Source organism: Protopterus annectens, chromosome 11.part0 (genome assembly GCF_019279795.1).
Source record: "Protopterus annectens isolate FY-2018-M chromosome 11.part0, PAN1.0, whole genome shotgun sequence".
Taxonomy (NCBI): Eukaryota; Metazoa; Chordata; order Ceratodontiformes; family Protopteridae; genus Protopterus; species Protopterus annectens.
In genome coordinates, this window is record NC_056745.1 from 1221697529 (window position 1) to 1221716409 (window position 18881).

The 18881-nt window shown below is 41.9% G+C and overlaps 1 protein-coding gene across 1 annotated transcript in view; it reads right to left on the reverse strand.

Annotated features, from left to right (window-relative positions):
- The window catches only part of LOC122815803 (choline/ethanolamine kinase-like), a 562793-nt gene that overhangs the window by 442376 nt on the left and 101536 nt on the right, over positions 1–18881 (reverse strand). Inside the window, exon 2 of the mRNA XM_044088601.1 lies at positions 4755–4863. Coding sequence (XP_043944536.1) covers positions 4755–4863 — 109 coding nt within the window. The remainder of the gene's footprint in view (positions 1–4754; positions 4864–18881) is intronic.

Here is an 18881-nt window from a genome sequence, read left to right on the forward strand (position 1 = left end):
ACTGGAGCCAAACTCGGAGCTGAGGTGTTCGGAACCAAGGAGGCGATATGGTGTTCAGTAGAAGTCTTGTGGGCCTTGTGCTTATGGCTTTTGCCCCTATCATCGGCCAGTGAAGAGGGTTCTGAAGGAGGACGTTTTTTGTCCACAGAAGGAGGGGATGAGACCTCCGACACAGAAATAGCCTCTGAAAAAGGCGAAGGAAGCAGGCCCTTAAGAATCAACTTATTTAGTCTTTCATTCAGTGTCCGCTGACTGAAGCTGACACAAATATCACATGGAGGTTTCTGCGATAAGTGCGGAACCCCCAATCAATACACACAATCTTCATGTAAATCACTATTCAGAAGTTTACCACTGCAAGAAGAGCAGTGTTTAAACCCCGTAATCCCTTTCTTTTCCGACATAACAGGAAGCACGCACACACACACACACACACACACACACACACACACACACACACACACACACACACACTAAAGTAGAAGAAAGTGTAGAGAAAGAAAGAGAGGGAAATACCAAGAATGGTACTGGGAATACCACAAGGGTAAAAGGGTCAATACCAACAATGGTATGAAAAGAACTACCTGTGGGTAGAGATGAGTGAGTAAATAGAGAAAAAATTAGCAAACTGACAGGAAAATATCACAAACACTTAGCTGGAGAGCTCAGTGAAACGCTGCTATATGGCTGCGTGGCAATCGAGATCTGAGATAATTGAGTGAAGGGCATTGTGGGTAGCAGCTTAGCTCGAGAGTTTTTGGTGCACGTAAGCTTGGTATATTGGTATAAGGCCGTGATGAATAGGAAGAAGATTAATAACTTCAGATTACTGGTCAACGTGTTTAGGAAAACAAAGAAGGTTGGGGGGGTTGGATGGGTTTCCTTTGGGTTAACACAAAATGGTGGCTATTTAATAATATGATGGAAGAAGGGCAGATTCTACTGTTAGTGGCAGACGATTTAGTCCAAGATTTGCGAAAAGGGAGGCAGACGCAATAGATCTGTTGAACTTTTCACACTACTTATTGAATTGAAGGAATAATGATGTAAATGTTTTATGTCAGAGTAACAGCAAACAGACTGGAGAAAGTTCTGCGCTCTCTCTCTCCTTCTCTGGCAGAACATAAATCAAGTTGCAGCCATTAAGTATCAATGCTTGATGAACCACTGGCATCTTAAATGATCTATTGTTTGGAGAGAGAAGAATGGAGAATGGATATGATAAAGCTGGGACAGTACTTATGGATGTCCAGAATGCTTCTAAAATTGTTAGCTGGTATTTTATGTTACGGATGCTGGAATAGGTTATTGTCTGGTGTGAAGGCATTATACAATAGACCCTGGGTGTGGATCACAGTTAATGACAGACTGCCTGATGGGGCTGATTTAGGTAGAGGCACGTCAGGGATGTCTGCTGTCCTCAGCGCTATTTCTTTTGGTTAACAGAGTTAGCTCAGAGATTATAGAGTTTTCTGAAAATGGAGGGGAGGGTAAATTGCTTGTCCTTATTCAATTAATTTGCAGACAACAGTATGCTGCTGTTATACCTGGATGGGCTATTATTGTGGGTCTGGAGAATTTTAAATCAATTCAGTTGAGAATTAGAACTGTGTTATCATCCACAAAAAAGCAGTGATTATCAGGATAGGAGATGGAGTCATGGGGGCAGTTCTTTTGTAGGTATGTAAGGGAGGAAAGAAGTCCTCAGGAGTTAGACTCTACCTTAGGATAGAAAAATCCTGCGGACAAAATAACTGGAGAGAATTGCAGGGTGAAAATTTGTACGTGTCCCCAAACGGCAGAATAAAGGTTTTACACAGGATGGTCATGCCATTAGTATCACATCTGTGCAGCACGCTCCTCTCCTGCATCAGGGCAAAAGGGTAACAGCAGTTCTGAAATGCTGCAATAAATTTATATGGAGGAAAAAAGTGGCAGAAGTGGTAGCAGATGGTTGAAGGCTGTAAGGTTTTGACGGGGGAAGACCGGCATGCCTGATTTTTGTAGCTACAATGCAACTGTGAACATGGCACAATTATTAGGAGCCAGCAGAGAGACAGAAATCTGAGATGGGTACAATGGAAGGAAACCTACAGTGTAGTTTAGATTCACCATGACGCAGAAATGTAGAGATAAGAAATACACAGAAGGATGTGTGGACTAATTAGGATTAGGTTAAGTGTGGGAAAATAAAATAAGATCCTTTGTAGTTAAACAATGGTTGAAGGCATGGATGAAGTGACTGAGAATGTGAGAAGTTAATGGCCTAAAGCTGGCGAGCAATTTATCAATAGAAAGGGGTGGGGAGCAGATAAGGAATTTTAAGGAAACTGGCAATCACAAAGAAGATAAAGGAATGAAATTACTATTGAATAACAGGAGTTGAATAAGTGTAGCTGGAGATAAAATTAGGGGACATTTATACAGATTTCTATATGCCTTTTACCTCATTATCTTGCTGACTATCAGTCACCCTTCCTATAAATCTCAAGCTCATTTGATCCTAACATAAAAGGGGCCCTTCCATTGTATACAGCAAGAGTCATCCATGCAAGCATGGGAACAGCAGGGCTCCATTCTGACTCCTACATTGCAATCACTTGGGGGCAGAGCATTTTCTTGTCTTATAGGGATGATAATCTGGTTTAATCCCTCCAGACTGAGACTGTCTACATTTAAGGATGGATTGCAACTGTCACTTAAGCCAGAGGACTATCCAAAAGCCTCAACCTATTAAATAGCAATATCCCTAATTTGGAGCCAAGGAGTAATTCTGTAACCTAACCCTCACTCCATAGGTGGCTGATGTGGGCACTTATGTCACTGCAAGGGACTAAACCCCTTCTCTCCATGTGTACATGCTCCCATCCACATGCCACTGAAAACTACTACTCAGCAACTTTTTGCCACTCAAGCTAACATCCTGGTCTTTGTTGCTTTCTTACTTCAACAAGTGTGTGTGTGTGTGTGTGTGTGTGTGTGTGTGTGTGTGTGTGTGTGTGTGTGTGTGTGTAAGACAGCAAAGAATAGTAATAAAGATAAGCAGGGATCAACCAAAATCTTGATTTGGCCCAGGGTTAATTAACACAAATTGTAACCCAATCCTGCTGTGGCACTGTGCATAAAGTTGACCGACATTAACTATGTCCAGGTAGGGCTATCAACCATGAAACACGGTTTATTAAAGCCCTGAAATGTTGCAGTATACAACAGAAGCAGAAATTAACTAAGCTTTATTGCAGTATTACGCGCAGAGATTAAACAGTCCATGATCTGGTACTAGGACACTGTGCATGAAAGTAAAAGTCATGTAAGTAACTACTAGCTCCACACAAGCAAACTATTACTTAAGGAGTTTCCCACTTACAAAATTAACAAGAGCTAGTGATGTCAAAGTCGGTTTCACTGGCACATCAAAGTTTGCTCCTAACCTCAATGCCAGTGACCAGGTTAAACTATAAGACCCATAGCTGGCAGTGCTCATAGGTTCATTGCGGAATCTAGGCTCATTCTAGGCTGTAGGGTCCTCAAGAAACAAGGACTCATTTGGACTTTGTATCTATTTGTTACTGCCGAATCAAATATCAAACTGCTTCTTGAAAGTTGTTAAATCTTTTGAAAGCCAGATACCCCTAGGAAACATGCTCCACAAACATGGAACTAATTATGTTATAAAGAAGTCATTTTCAGGTATTAATCAGATTAATTATAAACCCAATTCCACTGTTTCGATTGTTCATTTCATTACACTAAAGATGGAGCTTTACTCTGATAAATACATTCTAACGTGCCTACCTCATAAGCACATCTTACCTTTAAGAATTCAATATCCTAGAGAGTACAAATTTACAGTATGTAGTTTTATAGTGCATTTGTTTTTTTCTTTCAACAGTATAGGTTTTGCAAAAAGGTCAAGGTGGTGCCAAAATCTGTCGTGGCTGTCAATGGATGCAAGGTGTGACAATCAATTCCAGTCAGGGCGTCAGCCCAACACACACACTCTCACACACTCAACTACACACACACACTATATTGTGCATCTTTGACATGTGCGAGAAAAGCAAAGTAAAGCACGTTAATATATGTTTTTATTTCACTCATTCTAGTCAGCTGTTCCATGCAAATGACAGGATTATATAGCTTTAAAGCCTGCTTGCTCACCTCAGGACAAGGATGTGGCTTGATTTTACTGTGTAACTCTATATGGCCTGATGAATGATCATTTGCATAAACAGCTCACACAGAAGAGTTGCAACAGACAGATCATCTTCTATACACAATGAAACTCACACTTAAGATCAGGCTCTGAAAAACTATATGTTATGAGCCTTCAGGGCAAAAGGTAGGAAAAAAACAACTCTGCTGGGATAAGGAGTGATGACCACATTATCCTGCCACCCCCATGGTCCTTTAAAGAGGGAATATGAGAGTCTCCCAAACCAAACAAAAAAGTAAGGCACTTGTTTGGAAGAAATGCACTTCAGTAATGAGTATAAAAATGGTATAAATTCAACAAACTGAATTGTTAGAAGATTGTGGCATACAAGCTTTGAAGAGAATGCAGTTAAAAAACAACACACATACATACATACATAAATATAAACAAAAACACACACACACACACACACACACACACACACACACACACACACACACACACATATACATACGATCTCTAGTCCAAGTAAAAGACTACAAGAGCTAGAATGTTATGAGCAGGTTTCTTGGGTCTAGCATCTAATTGCACTACTCACCTGTAGGATGGCCCCATAAACACGAAGCAATACCTGGCGTGGCTCATCTCCAACACTAAGGACATGGTCTGGCAGACAGCACAAAAAGAGCAGGTTACTGAGGCCACCACTGTAAAACAAACAAGGCAACTCATTAGGTGCCATCTACAACACTGTTCTACTCCAAATCTAACACATGGCTATGGTTAACCTGCAAAAATAAAAAATCATATTATAACTTAGAATAATATCAACTTTTCAATAGGCCACGCTGTATAGCAGGTAATACACGAAGGACTATTTTTAAACTCAGTCGATTTGATACCTATGCTACTTTGGTGGCACTTCCATTCACAGTGTTGAATGCTTCCATTACTAGGTACACAGCTTTTTCCTCACTTCTGTTTTCACCACCAAATATTCTGCTTTAGGAGGAATTAACTCTCCTACTGCAATCAAAGATCTCTGCCCTTACCTCACAAACACTGATGGTAACTGGGAAAGCTTTACTCAGTTTGCAAATTAAGTATGATCTCCATAATCATTCTAAAAGAAAGAGCTCCAACCTTCATCTCCTGGTCAGTTATTTCTATCAGTTTATCTTTCTGGTTCTCTAACAGGAAGTCTCACTGCATCTTACTCCAAGGAGAAAATTGGCTCAAAGACTCGAAAGACCCTTTTCCACACTATTACATAGTCAGAGTGATCACTCTAAATCAGAAACTGTAACTGACACTTCAAAAGATCTTATTTTAGTATTCATCAATGTCTCCAGTAGGATGATGATGATGTTGTGTGTATGCACGTGTGAGAATATATACTCCTGTGTTTTTTAAATCCTAAATGTAGTGAAACATGCTGCATTTGCAGAAATGTGCTAAATTTGCTCAAGTGTTTTACAACTCATATTATCTCTCTTCTTACAGCATAGAATAGTATAGTATAGTACAAAAGAGGAAAAGCCTCCTGTTCTAAAATTTGTATTATGACATTTTTTTAAACCAAGGCATAAATGTCTTCATGCATTCATTTTTTCTACTTCTGTTGTTGCTTAAAGCAAACAATGCTAATGTGGCCTTTGGAAGACACTACTCCATTTTAAAAATCTTCAATGTACTTTATGTGCAAGTGTTAAGAAAGTTGGATGACTTGTATAAGCAGTTGAAAATTGTTTCTGAGAATATTTTCTGATTGCAAGGCACCCTGCTGACCCTTAGAATCATATCTAAAAGGACTGTAAAAGCAAAGCAAGTGTTTATAGGGTTTATAGGTTCATACTAGGCTATCTGCCCTAGGGCATTTATAAGCCTAGCCAGAGTGTGTTTGGCTTTCGCCACTCATTTTAAATTAATTTTGCTATGCCCTTTTTCGAGGTTAGTATACTGTGCCTCTAACAAACAACACAAGAGAGATACCCAGGGTAAAAACCTCGATCTCCCATCCACTCATCAAGATTCCTCTTGAAGAGAGTCAATGAGGGACTCTGCCTAACCTGGACTGGGATTTTATTCCAGAGTGAAGGGAGCCTCTGGGTTAACATGCAAGATATGTTGGTGTTTTCAAAACCTGTGATCTGTAACTGTGGATTGGCGGTTAATACTACATCAAGGAGAAAGGGGTCTTTTTTTCAGTTTTGCTGAGAGAAAGCAATCTGAGTTTGCTGTATTAAGCCAAAAGTTTTCTCCTAAAATGCTGAACTGAATGCAATCTGAGTTTCTTTAACAGTTGGAAAGAAAACACAGTTGTATCAAACTTACCATGGCAGTACATGTTCAAATAGATCATTGCTGCAGTAGTCCTAGCTATGTAAGTTGTATCCTGCCTGGGATATAACAGTTGGCCAGCATCCAAAGCTTAAGGGCATTTCTACATACCCAGACTGTTGACAGCTCAAGCAGAGCTGGTCAAAATCAGTGGTCTGAGAACCAAGCTCTTTAGAGCTTTCAAGCCAGCTGAAAGAGGGAGGCAAGAAGCCCTGAAAAGGACAATGCTACCGTATTTCCCCGAAAATAAGACTGGGTCTTACACTTTTACCCCCGTCGAAATACACATTAGGGCTTATTATCAGGGGATGCCTTATTTACCCCCCCCCCCATACAATAATCTACATTTATTCATTAATGTGGGCCCTACTATAACTGGGGACAAATATTTTCATATTTACAACTATTCAGATTTGGGTATTTCTGAAAGTCACTTGAGTTTAATGAAAAAGGGTTTTTCATTTGTTCCTAATTTTAAATACGACATTGGCAAATTACTTGTTAATTTGAAGTTGTATACTAGACAGGTTATTTTTTGATAGTAAACATCATACTGACAGAGACCCAAATCTTCCCACTCAAAAGAAGTAGTTATTTTATACCACCTTGCAACCCCTTGATGTTAGCATTTGAACGTTTGTGTACTACCCAGATTAGGAGACTGATTGATAAAAATTCACCTACATACAATAAAAACTTAACATCTGCAGAAGAATTTTGTTTAAAAGAACTCTCAGCTAGTAATGATTACAGGGTTATGAAACCAGATAAAGGGGGAGGGGTTGTCATTATGACTAACACTGACTACTCCTGGAATATGCAGAATATTTTACATGATTCCAACACTTATGAATTAGTTTCCAAATTTGAAGTCCAGAGGGCATACACAAAAATTGACAGGCAATTGTACGAATTCCTTTGTGAAGGAATTATTGATTATGATGAGTACAATTATATGCTAGTGGAACACCCAGTTATGCCCAGTTTTTTTTTTTGGAATCCCTAAGATTCACATAGATATTATTAATCCACCCTTTAGACCAATAGTGGCAGCTAGGGGATCAAAAACAGAACCACTAGCAGCACTTATAGATATTATGAATAAGAAGATTCTTGATAATATACCACACATATTAAAAGATTCATGGCACTGTTCGGACTGTCTTAGGACTTTATTTGATACACATTTAGGGGAATTCTGGTCTGTAACTGCTGACATTGTAAATTTGTTTTCAGTGATTCCCCACGACATTGGTTTGGATTGGTTTGCCAGGAGTTTGGATAAATACAGTCATATTGCATCAGAAGAAGAGATCTTTATTGGTCGACTTGATGCGGATTGTTCTAGAGAACAATTATATTGGCTTTGAAGGTGAATTTTACAAACAATCCACAGGGGTGGCCATGGGCACTAAATGTGCGCCGATTTATGCCAACCTAGTATTAGCTGAATGAGAGGAACGGTTTGTTTTGAAATCTGAATATAGATCTAAGATGATTATCTACCTAAGATTTTTAGATGACATGCTGTTCCTTTGGAAAGGCACTCGAGACGAGCTGGAGGAGTACATAGGCTATTTGAATAATACAACAACATTCTTAAAATTCACCAACAAGGCTGACAGAATCATCATTGATTACCTAGATCTACAATTATACACCAAAAATGGGAAAACAAAATCCAAGTTATTTAGGAAAAAAACATACAGTAATACATTTCTACACTACAACAGTTGCCACCCCCACTATGTTAAGAAGAACGTGGCCAAGGGCCAGATGATTAGGGTGTCACGCATAGTAAGTGAGGACGACAAATTCCTGAAAGAAACGGAGGTATTAATTGATCTGTTCGTCCAGAGGGGTTACCCCACAGACGTACCACAGTTAAACAGGACATTATTGGAAGGAGAGCCACAGATTTTATGCCTATCCTGCTAGATAGTCAAAGGGATGTAGAGAATAGTAATATTTACAAACACAAGGTGAAGAACATTCAAACAGGTATGGTTTTGCAACACAACAACACAGCCATTGAAGTTAAAAATATTGTCCACTGGACATGGCAAAGTGTGCTCCCCACAGATATGCAGGACACATTAGGAAAGGTTCCCCTGTTTATTAACAGTAGAGGGTTGAATATTAAAGAACACTTGGAGAGAACACCCATGCCAACTGGACAAAGGCCTGCTAAGATGGCTAAATGTGGTAACTGTAAAGCCTGTAAGTACATCAATGATGGCCCATATGTACTGGTGGGCAATTTCAAGAGGACTTTGAGGAGTCCTGGTTATTGCAATTGCAACACCAAAATGGTTATATATGGGGCTACTTGTTTATCTTGTCCAGCTTTCTATATTGGCATGACCACAAGAAAGTTGAGACAAAGAATTATGGAACACAATAGGGATATTAAAAACAAGAAATCAACTAACTCACTATATAATCACAGCAAATACTGTATTAACTACAAAAAAAAATATTTTTTGTTACAGACAGACTACAAACCAAGGAGTTTGGTGGTGATTACAAAACCATTTTAAAAGTCAAGGAATGCTTGTGGCAAATACGACTAGACACAAGCACTGCACCTGGCATCAATGACACCTTATCTCCAGCATGTATATTGAAACACAGGGCAGCTTGTATTTAATAAATAGAAATAACAGATGATTTTGATTCTTGAATTTTTAGATAGATTTATGAGGTTCATATATACATTTGTACACTTCTACACCATACATTTTGACATATTTTTATGCATTCACATTTACTTGTATGTACATATTTGTATATAAATATACAATTCTTGCAACAGATACATATATTGTTTTATATACATCAATGTACTTTATGATTCTAATTGTGTGAAATAATTTTGTATGTTATTATTTTACAGATCATTTGGACTTTAAATAAAACAATATAAAAGTTTTTTAATGACAGTTTAAGGGTTAAACTCTAGATGTTCGGAGGACTGCTGTAATGTATCTAATTACCCTTTGATCGTAGTGTTAATTGAAAAGAGAATTTAATGGGTGTGACTGGATGTGGAAAACTGACTCTGAAGATGCCCTATGAGGGTGAAAGCGCTTAGTCAGTTACATGGTATAGTTTAATAAAGTCTTGGTGATTTTACCTTGGTATCACCAATGTTTTTCTATTCTTACCAGTTACTTTTTTGTTGAACTTATCGGTAATTAAATAAAATCCCACACCATAGCAACAAACATTACATAAAAATAAGGGAGATGGAGGAAGGGAGAGAGCAGCTACTGCAGCAGTGATATAAGTTATGGTAGGTTTATTTATACAACTTTACTATATTCATCATTATATCACTGCTGCAGAAGCCTTAACAATATGGGAAGAAAAGAGGGTCCAGGAGCCCCTGGAGAATGGTCCTAGCAAAGCTTGTTCTAGACATGGAAAAGGCATCTGGTTTCTAGTGCTTTGTAAAAATCTGTACAGAGGACCCAGCTGTTAACTACAGAATTCTTTTAGAGTCCATCCCTTTTCAAAAAGCCCCTAGAGACGCCAAGGCCTACTAGAATGTGCCTTGACCCTGTCTGTAATTGACTTGTTTTGATGGGAATAACAAAAGGAAATAACACGGGACATCGATTTGAAAATTGCTTTGATACTATTTGCCCTTTTTTCCTAAATTTATAAGAAATGAATAACTGATCAGAATCTCTGAAGGTTTTAATTCTGTCAAAACAGTATCCAAGTTGTCTGTGGGCATCCATAGTAAGAAGAATCCTTTCTTTTTCATGTTTATTTTCTGCAAAGGAGACAGGGAGATGGATAGCTTGCCTCAAAATATATCTGATTAACACTTTAAGCATAAGTGATGGACTAGTTCACAAAGAAACCCTGTCTTTTCAGAAATGAGATAAGGCTTACCCACCCTAAGTCAAGGTCCTCTACTTGCAAAAGTCAAAGCAATCTATACCACAGTTTTCTGTGTTAAGAACATCAGATCAGCATGACAAGCTGGTTCAAATGGAATAAGAGTTAATTTTTACAAAACAACATGAAGACTCCAAGGAGGAGCCACTTGTTTTTAAGTGGAAGGGTATGCAAAACCGATTTCAAAAACATCTTGATATGGAAATGCACTGAAAGAGGGGGATCCATGGGCAGACATTCTGAAATGAACCTTGACAGAGGAGTAAGAAAGGCCAGAGTATAATAACTTAACTCACACACATACAATGGATATAAAAAGTTTACACACCCCTGTTAAAATGCCAGGTTTTTGTGATATAAAAATGAGACCACAATAAATCATTTCAAAACTTTTCCCACCTTTAATGTGACCTGCACAATTCTATTAAAAAACAAGCAAATCTGTTAGGGGAAAAATATAAAAATAAAAAACTTACAATAAACTGGTTACACAAGAGTGCACACCCTTAAACTAATACTTTGTTGAAGCACCTTTTGATTTAATTACAGCATTCAGTCTTCTTGGGTAGGAGTCCATCAGCAAGGCACATCTTGACTTGGCAATATTTGCCCACTCTTCCTTGCAAAAATGTTCCACATCTGTCAGATTGCGAGGGCATCTCTAGTGCATTGCCCTCTTCAGGTTACCCCACAGATTTTCTATTGGATTTAGGTCTGGGCTCTGGCTGGGCCATTCCAAAGCTTTAATTTTCTTCTGAAAAAGCCATTCTTTTGTTGATTTGGATGTATGCTTGGGGTCATTGTCGTGCTGAAAGTTGAAATTCCTCTTCATTTTCAGCTTTCTAGCAGACGTCTGAAGATTTTGGGCCAAAAGTGACTGGTATTTGGAACTGTTCATAATTCCCTCCACCCTGACTGAAGCCCCAGTTCCAGCTGAAGAAAAGCAACCCCAAAGCATGAAACTGCCACCACAATGCTTCACCGTGGGGATGGTGTTCTTTTGGTGATGCAAAGTGTTGTTTTTGCACGAAAAGTACCTTTTGGAATTGTGGCCAAAAAGTTCAACCTTGGTCTCATCAGACCATAACACATTTTCTCACATGCATTTGGGAGACTTGATGTATTGTATTGCAAATTTTAGCCAGGCCTGGATGTTTTTCTGTGTAAGAAAAGGCTTCCATCTTGCAACCCTACCCCATAGCCCAGACATATGGATAATAGTATACAACCAGTACTTGCCAGAAGTTCCTGCAGCTCCTTCAGTATTGCTGTACGTCTCTTGGCAGCCTCCCTGGCCAGTTTTCATCTTGTCTTTTCATCAATTTTGGAGGGATGCCCAGTTCTTTGCAATGTCACTGTTGTCCCACATTTTCTCCACTTTTTGATGACTGTCTTCACTGTGTTCCATGGTATATCCAATGCTGTGGACATGTTTTTTTACCCTTCGCCTGACCGATACCTTTAAAAAATGAGATCCCTTTGATGCTTTGTAAGCTCTCTGCGAACCATGGCTTTTGCTGTAGCAGGCAACTGAGTAAATGCCAGAAAAATCCTGCTAGGACAGCTGAACTTTATTTGGGGTTAATCCGAGTCTCTTTAATTGATGGTAGGTGTGTACCCAAGAAGACTGAATGTTGAAATTAAATCAAAAGGTGCTTCAACAAAGTATTAGTTTAAGGGTGTGCACACTTATGCAACCAGCTTTTATTGCACATTTTTTTTATTTTTTTCCCCTAAAAGATTTGTTTGTTTTTCAACTGAATTGTACAGGTTATAGGTCACATTAAAGGCAGGAAAAGTTTTGAAATAATTTATTGTGGTCTAATTTTTTTATATCATAAAAACCTGGCATTTTAACATGGGTGTTTAAACTTTTTATATCCACTGTATTGGAGAACAAGAGAAATACCAGCCTTAATTAGTCTTGGTTCTTAGCATGGCACAAACTAGAAAATAGGTTCCTTTTGTTAACTTTTAGTTATGTACTCACCATAACTTCAGATGTTTGGGATCCATCTCGCCTACATTCTGAATGATGGGTTCGGAGCCGATCCCTCGGCTCCGACTCGGCACGCTTATGCCAAAGAGCGAAGTCTCTTATTGGCTGAGCTTACTATATCCCAGGATGCACCACTACCAGTCCCCCAGATCTAGTTTGTCCGCATACATGCACACGCATACCCTGCTTATATAACATCGTCAGATGAAACAAGATAAAAACAGTTGAACTCAAAACCGTTCAATCTCTTCTGATCTGCAAGGCAGGGGGAAGGTGGGGGGGTATCGGGGATGTAGGCGAGATGGATCCCAGGCATCTGAAGTTATGGTGAGTACAGAACTCAAAGATGTTATGTGATCTATCTCGCCTACATTCTGAATGATGGGACAGCGTCCTAGCACCTGAATCCTGGGTGGCTCACTGGAAAACACTCCTGAGTACCGTGGAACCAAATGATGCTCGTCCTTTAGATGCCACATCCAATTTGTAGTGGGAAATGAAAGTGTGCGGGTTGGACCAAGTAGCCGCAGCACAAATTTCCGAAATAGCGAGCTTGGAATGAAAGGCTATAGAAGTAGCCATAGCTCTGGTAGAATGAGCTTTGATAGATGATGTAAGATGTTTATTCAAGAAGAATAGGCCTGAGTTATGCAATCTCTGATCCATTTTGAGATTGTAGCTTTTGTGATGGTTTGGCCCAATTTATTATCTGAGAAGGACACAAACAACTGGTCTGACTTACGAAGTTGCTGAGTCCTGTCTAAATAGAAGCGTAATTGCCTGTGAACATCCAATTTATGGAGAGTGTATTCTGCTTCATTAGAGAATTTTGGAAAGAAAACTGGTAGTTCTAGAGATTGTTGAAGACAGAAACTAGAGCAGACCTTTGGGACAAAGGATGGATTAGGCCTAAGTGATACTCTATCCTTGTGGAAAATCAAGTACGGTGGTTTAATAGACAGGGCTTGAAGCTCTGAGACTCTTCTTGCAGAAGTAATAGCCACTAATAATGCGTTTTCCAAGACAGATATTTTATAACCCATGTAGCAGCCGGCACAAAAGGGGGAGATGTTTATGCGCGAAGCACCAAATCAAGATCCACGGAGGTGCAGGATGAAAAACTGGTGGTCTTAACAGACTCGCACCTTTAATGAGCGTTTTGCATAGTCTGCTGCTCATCAAAGGAGGATCCGTGGATTCATGGAATTTAGAGATAGCAGCTAGTTGAACTTTAATAGTTGAGACAGAAGATCCCTGATTAAACAGGGATGTTAAGAATTTCAAAACCTCTGGGACAGGAGCAGTGATAGGGTCTAAGCCCTTGAGTTGAGCCCAGATAGCAAACCTCTTCCACTTACTGAGGTACAATTTGTTAGTGGTGGGTTTGTGGGCCGAAGATAAAATGTGAACAACTTCCGGGTCTAGTGTGTGACTTCTAACTAAGGTTGGAAGTGGAGGAGCCAAGCTGTCAATTTCAGAGATTGAAGGGACTGATGCCAATGTCCCGACTGATGGATTAACAAATCCGGGATCAGGTCTAAGGTCCACGGATCGTCCACTGCATGCTTTTCAGGTAAGGAAACCATATCTGGCGAGGCCAGTATGGGGCAATCAGAATCATTGAAGACCCTAGTTGAGAAGCTTTTGAATAACTTTGGGAAGGAGTGGAATTGGAGGAAAGGCATAAAGTAGCCCTGTTGGCCAAGGTTGTGCTAGAGCATCCATGGCTGGTACTTCCTGATGTGGAATCAAGGAGAAGAACCTTTGGCACTTGGTGTTTTGTGGAGTTGCAAATAGGTGACAGCACGGCGTCCCCCATCTCTTGAAAACCTGGGCTGCTACTGTGCGGTTCAGAGACCATTCGTGAGGAGAGAGAATTGTCCTGCTTAATTTGTCCGCCAATACATTTGACTTTCCGGGATGTGGGTCGCTACCAAGAAGCGGTTGGTAGCTACAGCCCATTCCCACACTCTCATGGCCTCTCTGCAAAGGGATACGATCTGGTCCCTCCTTGTTTGTTCAGATACCAAACCACCGACATGTTGTCTGTGTGGATGGCGATGATGCCCTGAGGAAGAAACTTGTGTAAGGCCTGTAGGGATAGAAGTACAGCCCTCATCTCCAACACGTTGATGTGGAGAAGAGCTTCGTCCGGAAGCCAGGAGCCCTGAACTAGCCTGCCCAGACAATGCCCCCACCCTATCTGGGAGGCATCTGTCGTCAGGGTAACCACTGGAGGGAGAACAAAGGGTTTTCCCTGATCCAAGTTGGATGTCTGAAGCCACCAGCGAAGGTCCCTTTTGCATATTTCCGTAATCATGATGTGATGATTGAGGGAAGATCCTGAAAGGACCATTGAGTTGACAAGAGCCACTGAAGAATCCTCATGTGTAATCTTGCTAGAGGAACTAAAAGAACCGTGGCAGACATTGAGCCTAAAACCTGTAGGACCATCCTGGCTGGGGCTTTGGATCTCGAGATCAGAGCTTGAACTTGGCCCTGTAAAGTTGGATCCTTTCGGCAGGAAGAAAGTAAGGCGCGCATCAATCTTGAGTCTATCTCTGCTCCTATAAACTTTATGCGTTGAGAGGGCAGCAAGACAGACTTTGACCAATTGAATGTAATCCCTAGGGAAACACCCAGGGAGATGGTGGCTTTGAGGTTGTCCATTAGTAGATGCCTGGTGGTGGCAGTCAGGAGCCAGTCGTCGAGATAGGGAAACACTTGGAATCCAAGACTTCTCAGGTGAGCCGTCACTACTGCCAAACACTTGGTGAACACCCTGGGGGCTGTGGTGAGACCAAAGGGCAGAGCACAAAATTGGTAATGACTGACTCCCAGGCTGAAGCGCGGAGATACCTTCTGGGCGCCTGATGTATCGGTATGTGATAATAGGCGTCCTTGAGGTCTATGGAGCACATCAAACATCCTTCTCCAACAACGGGAGAATGGATTGTAACGTGACCATTGAATTTGGATTTCGTGGCCGGATTGGTTCAGTCTGCTGAGATCCAATATTGGTCTCAGGTCCCCTGTCTTTTGGCACTAAAAGAACCTGGAGTAATTTCCTGATCCGATCTGATCTGTGGGGACGGTTGGATGACTCCTTTTCTAGCAGCTTTAAAGCTTCTGCGGCTGCTATTTCCCTTTGACTGGGTGGTGGGTCCGGGATTCTCTTGGGCGGAGGGGTGAGTCTTTGAATGGGATGGTGTAACCTCCGGCAATGATCCGAAGCACCCATCTGTCCTGAGTGATTGACTCCCAGGCTTTTAGGTGCTTGGCAAAGCGACACCCGACTGGCTCGAGCAGCACAGCGGGCAATCCCTCATGTCGTGGGAGGCTGAAGAGCCACGAAAGGACTCGCGGTCTCCAGAATTGCGGGGCCCTCTGCCGCCTCTGGGGCGGCGTCTCCCTGAAAAATTTCCCCGCCCTCTGCCTCTGGCCGGGGCACCTTCCTGCTGTTGGGAGAAAAACTTGCGAGATTTTGAACCACATTTTCCCCGCCCATTTGGGCGTGGGGTAAGGCCGAAAGGGAGTGGAATAACGGGCCCCTACGGCAGATAACGTTTTTCCCTCTTGCTCACAGCGGGTAAGGGTGTCTTTCACCTTGGGTCCAAACAATGAGGACCCATCAAAGGGAAGCGTCGTGAAGGAAGACTTGAAGGCCTCCGAAACTGACACAAGCGGAGCCAGGCTTGTCTACGTGAGCCACGCCTGTGCCTGCCGCTCTACCCGCCCCGGCCGCATAGGAAATGAGCCTCATGGGCGGGTTAGAGATTGACGTAAGGATAGCCAACTGGGAGCGCACCGACTGGGCTAGCTGCTCAGGTAGGTTACCGAGAGGAATCTGACAACTCCTTGACCAGATCCCTCTGAAGCCTGGTAAAATGTGCCAAGTAATTCAGAGACCTTAAGGTAAAGGCCGCTGAAGTCAGGGTGCGCTTTCCGTACCTATCCATACTCCTAGACTCCTTATTAGGAGGATGGATGGACGTTGAAGCCTCTGCCACGTCCTGTTGTGTAGCAGATGCCACCACCATGGCATCTACAGCCACGCCTTTAGTAAGGAACTCCTTCTCGGGGTGCAGATAAAAATTTATTTGGACGAGAAGGGACTGGTTCCACGGTATCTGGATGTTCCACGCCCTTCGACAAACTAAATCCAGAAGCTCATGAAGGCGGAGACACCCAGGAGGCGGAGGCTGAGCCCCAAAGGCCTTGAGGAGCACTGACTCGTCAGCAGAGGGTTTGGATATCCAGCCGCCTCGTTGCTTGAGGATCTCTAAGATGTCTGCAAATGAGACATCATCCGAGGGCGACTTGGGACCCCTCTGCATCATCCATATCAGTGTCGATGTAATAGACTCGGGGAGTCCACGTGCTTCCTCTTGCGATCTCTTCCTTGGGGGTTCCTCTGAAGACAACTCGAAGAACCCTCAGGAGGAGGAACCCCACTGGGGTAACCTCAGGCCTCGGGGCTCCGCTGGCTACGGACAGGGGAACTGCCAAAGACCCAGTCTCCACGCCCAGGAAGGTGCTGGTAAAACCGGAGAGATGGCGAAGAGGACTTGGCCAAGGCACTCCTCATGGCCCTGAAAGCCGGACCCCAGAATCCTGGGAGTGTCCGGACTCGAGCCGTGATAGCCGGAAGTCCCAGCCGGCACCGAGGGAGGCTCGGAACGAAAGCATAGGTCCCGAAACATCACCCGGGTCCAGCCGAAGAAGTCGCGTACCAAACTCGGACCCGAGCTTGGGGTTAAACCGCCCCTTGGATTCGGCCCCCGGGGCCCTTCCGGCAACTCGAAAAAGGAAATTGGGGGTATGGCTGGGAAATTGGGTCGAAAAAACCCTTTTTTTAAGTTTTCTGGAACTTGAAGAGGGGCCAAAAGGGACGGATTTGGAAGCAAACCCCCCCCCGTGAAGCCCCCCAAAAAAGAATAACTGTGCACTTTCATGTTTATTTTCTGCAAAGGAGACAGGGAGATGGATAGCTTGCCTCAAAATATATCTGATTAACACTTTAAGCATAAGTGATGGACTAGTTCACAAAGAATCCCTGTCTCTTCAGAACTCAGATAAGGCTTACCCACCCTAAGTCAAGGTACTCTACTTGCAAAAGTCAAAGCAATCTATACCACAGTTTTCTGTGTTAAGAACATCAGATCAGCATGACAAGCTGGTTCAAATGGAATAAGAGTTAATTTTTACAAAACAACATGAAGACTCCAAGGAGGAGCCACTTGTTTTTAAGTGGAAGGGTATGCAAAACCGATTTCAAAAACATCTTGATATGGAAATGCACTGAAAGAGGGGGATCCATGGGCAGACATTCTGAAATGAACCTTGACAGAGGAGTAAGAAAGGCCAGAGTATAATAACTTAACTCACACACATACAATGGATATAAAAAGTTTACACACCCCTGTTAAAATGCCAGGTTTTTGTGATATAAAAAAATGAGACCACAATAAATCATTTCAAAACTTTTCCCACCTTTAATGTGACCTGCACAATTCTATTAAAAAACAAGCAAATCTGTTAGGGGAAAAATATAAAAAATAAAAAAAACTTACAATAAACTGGTTACACAAGAGTGCACACCCTTAAACTAATACTTTGTTGAAGCACCTTTTGATTTAATTACAGCATTCAGTCTTCTTGGGTAGGAGTCCATCAGCAAGGCACATCTTGACTTGGCAATATTTGCCCACTCTTCCTTGCAAAAATGTTCCACATCTGTCAGATTGCGAGGGCATCTCTAGTGCATTGCCCTCTTCGGGTTACCCCACAGATTTTCTATTGGATTTAGGTCTGGGCTCTGGCTGGGCCATTCCAAAGCTTTAATTTTCTTCTGAAAAAGCCATTCTTTTGTTGATTTGGATGTATGCTTGGGGTCATTGTCGTGCTGAAAGTTGAAATTCCTCTTCATTTTCAGCTTTCTAGCAGACGTCTGAAGATTTTGGGCCAAAAGTGACTGGTATTTGGAACTGTTCATAATTCCCTCCACCCTGACTGAAGCCCCAGTTCCAGCTGAAGAAAAGCAACCCCAAAGCATGAAACTGCCACCACAATGCTTCACCGTGGGGATGGTGTTCTTTTGGTGATGCAAAGTGTTGTTTTTGCACGAAAAGTACCTTTTGGAATTGTGGCCAAAGTTCAACCTTGGTCTCATCAGACCATAACACATTTTCTCACATGCATTTGGGAGACTTGATGTATTGTATTGCAAATTTTAGCCAGGCCTGGATGTTTTCTGTGTAAGAAAAGGCTTCCATCTTGCAACCCTACCCCATAGCCCATACATATGGATAATAGTATACAACCAGTACTTGCCAGAAGTTCCTGCAGCTCCTTCAGTATTGCTGTACGTCTCTTGGCAGCCTCCCTGGCCAGTTTTCATCTTGTCTTTTCATCAATTTTGGAGGGATGCCCAGTTCTTTGCAATGTCACTGTTGTCCCACATTTTCTCCACTTTTT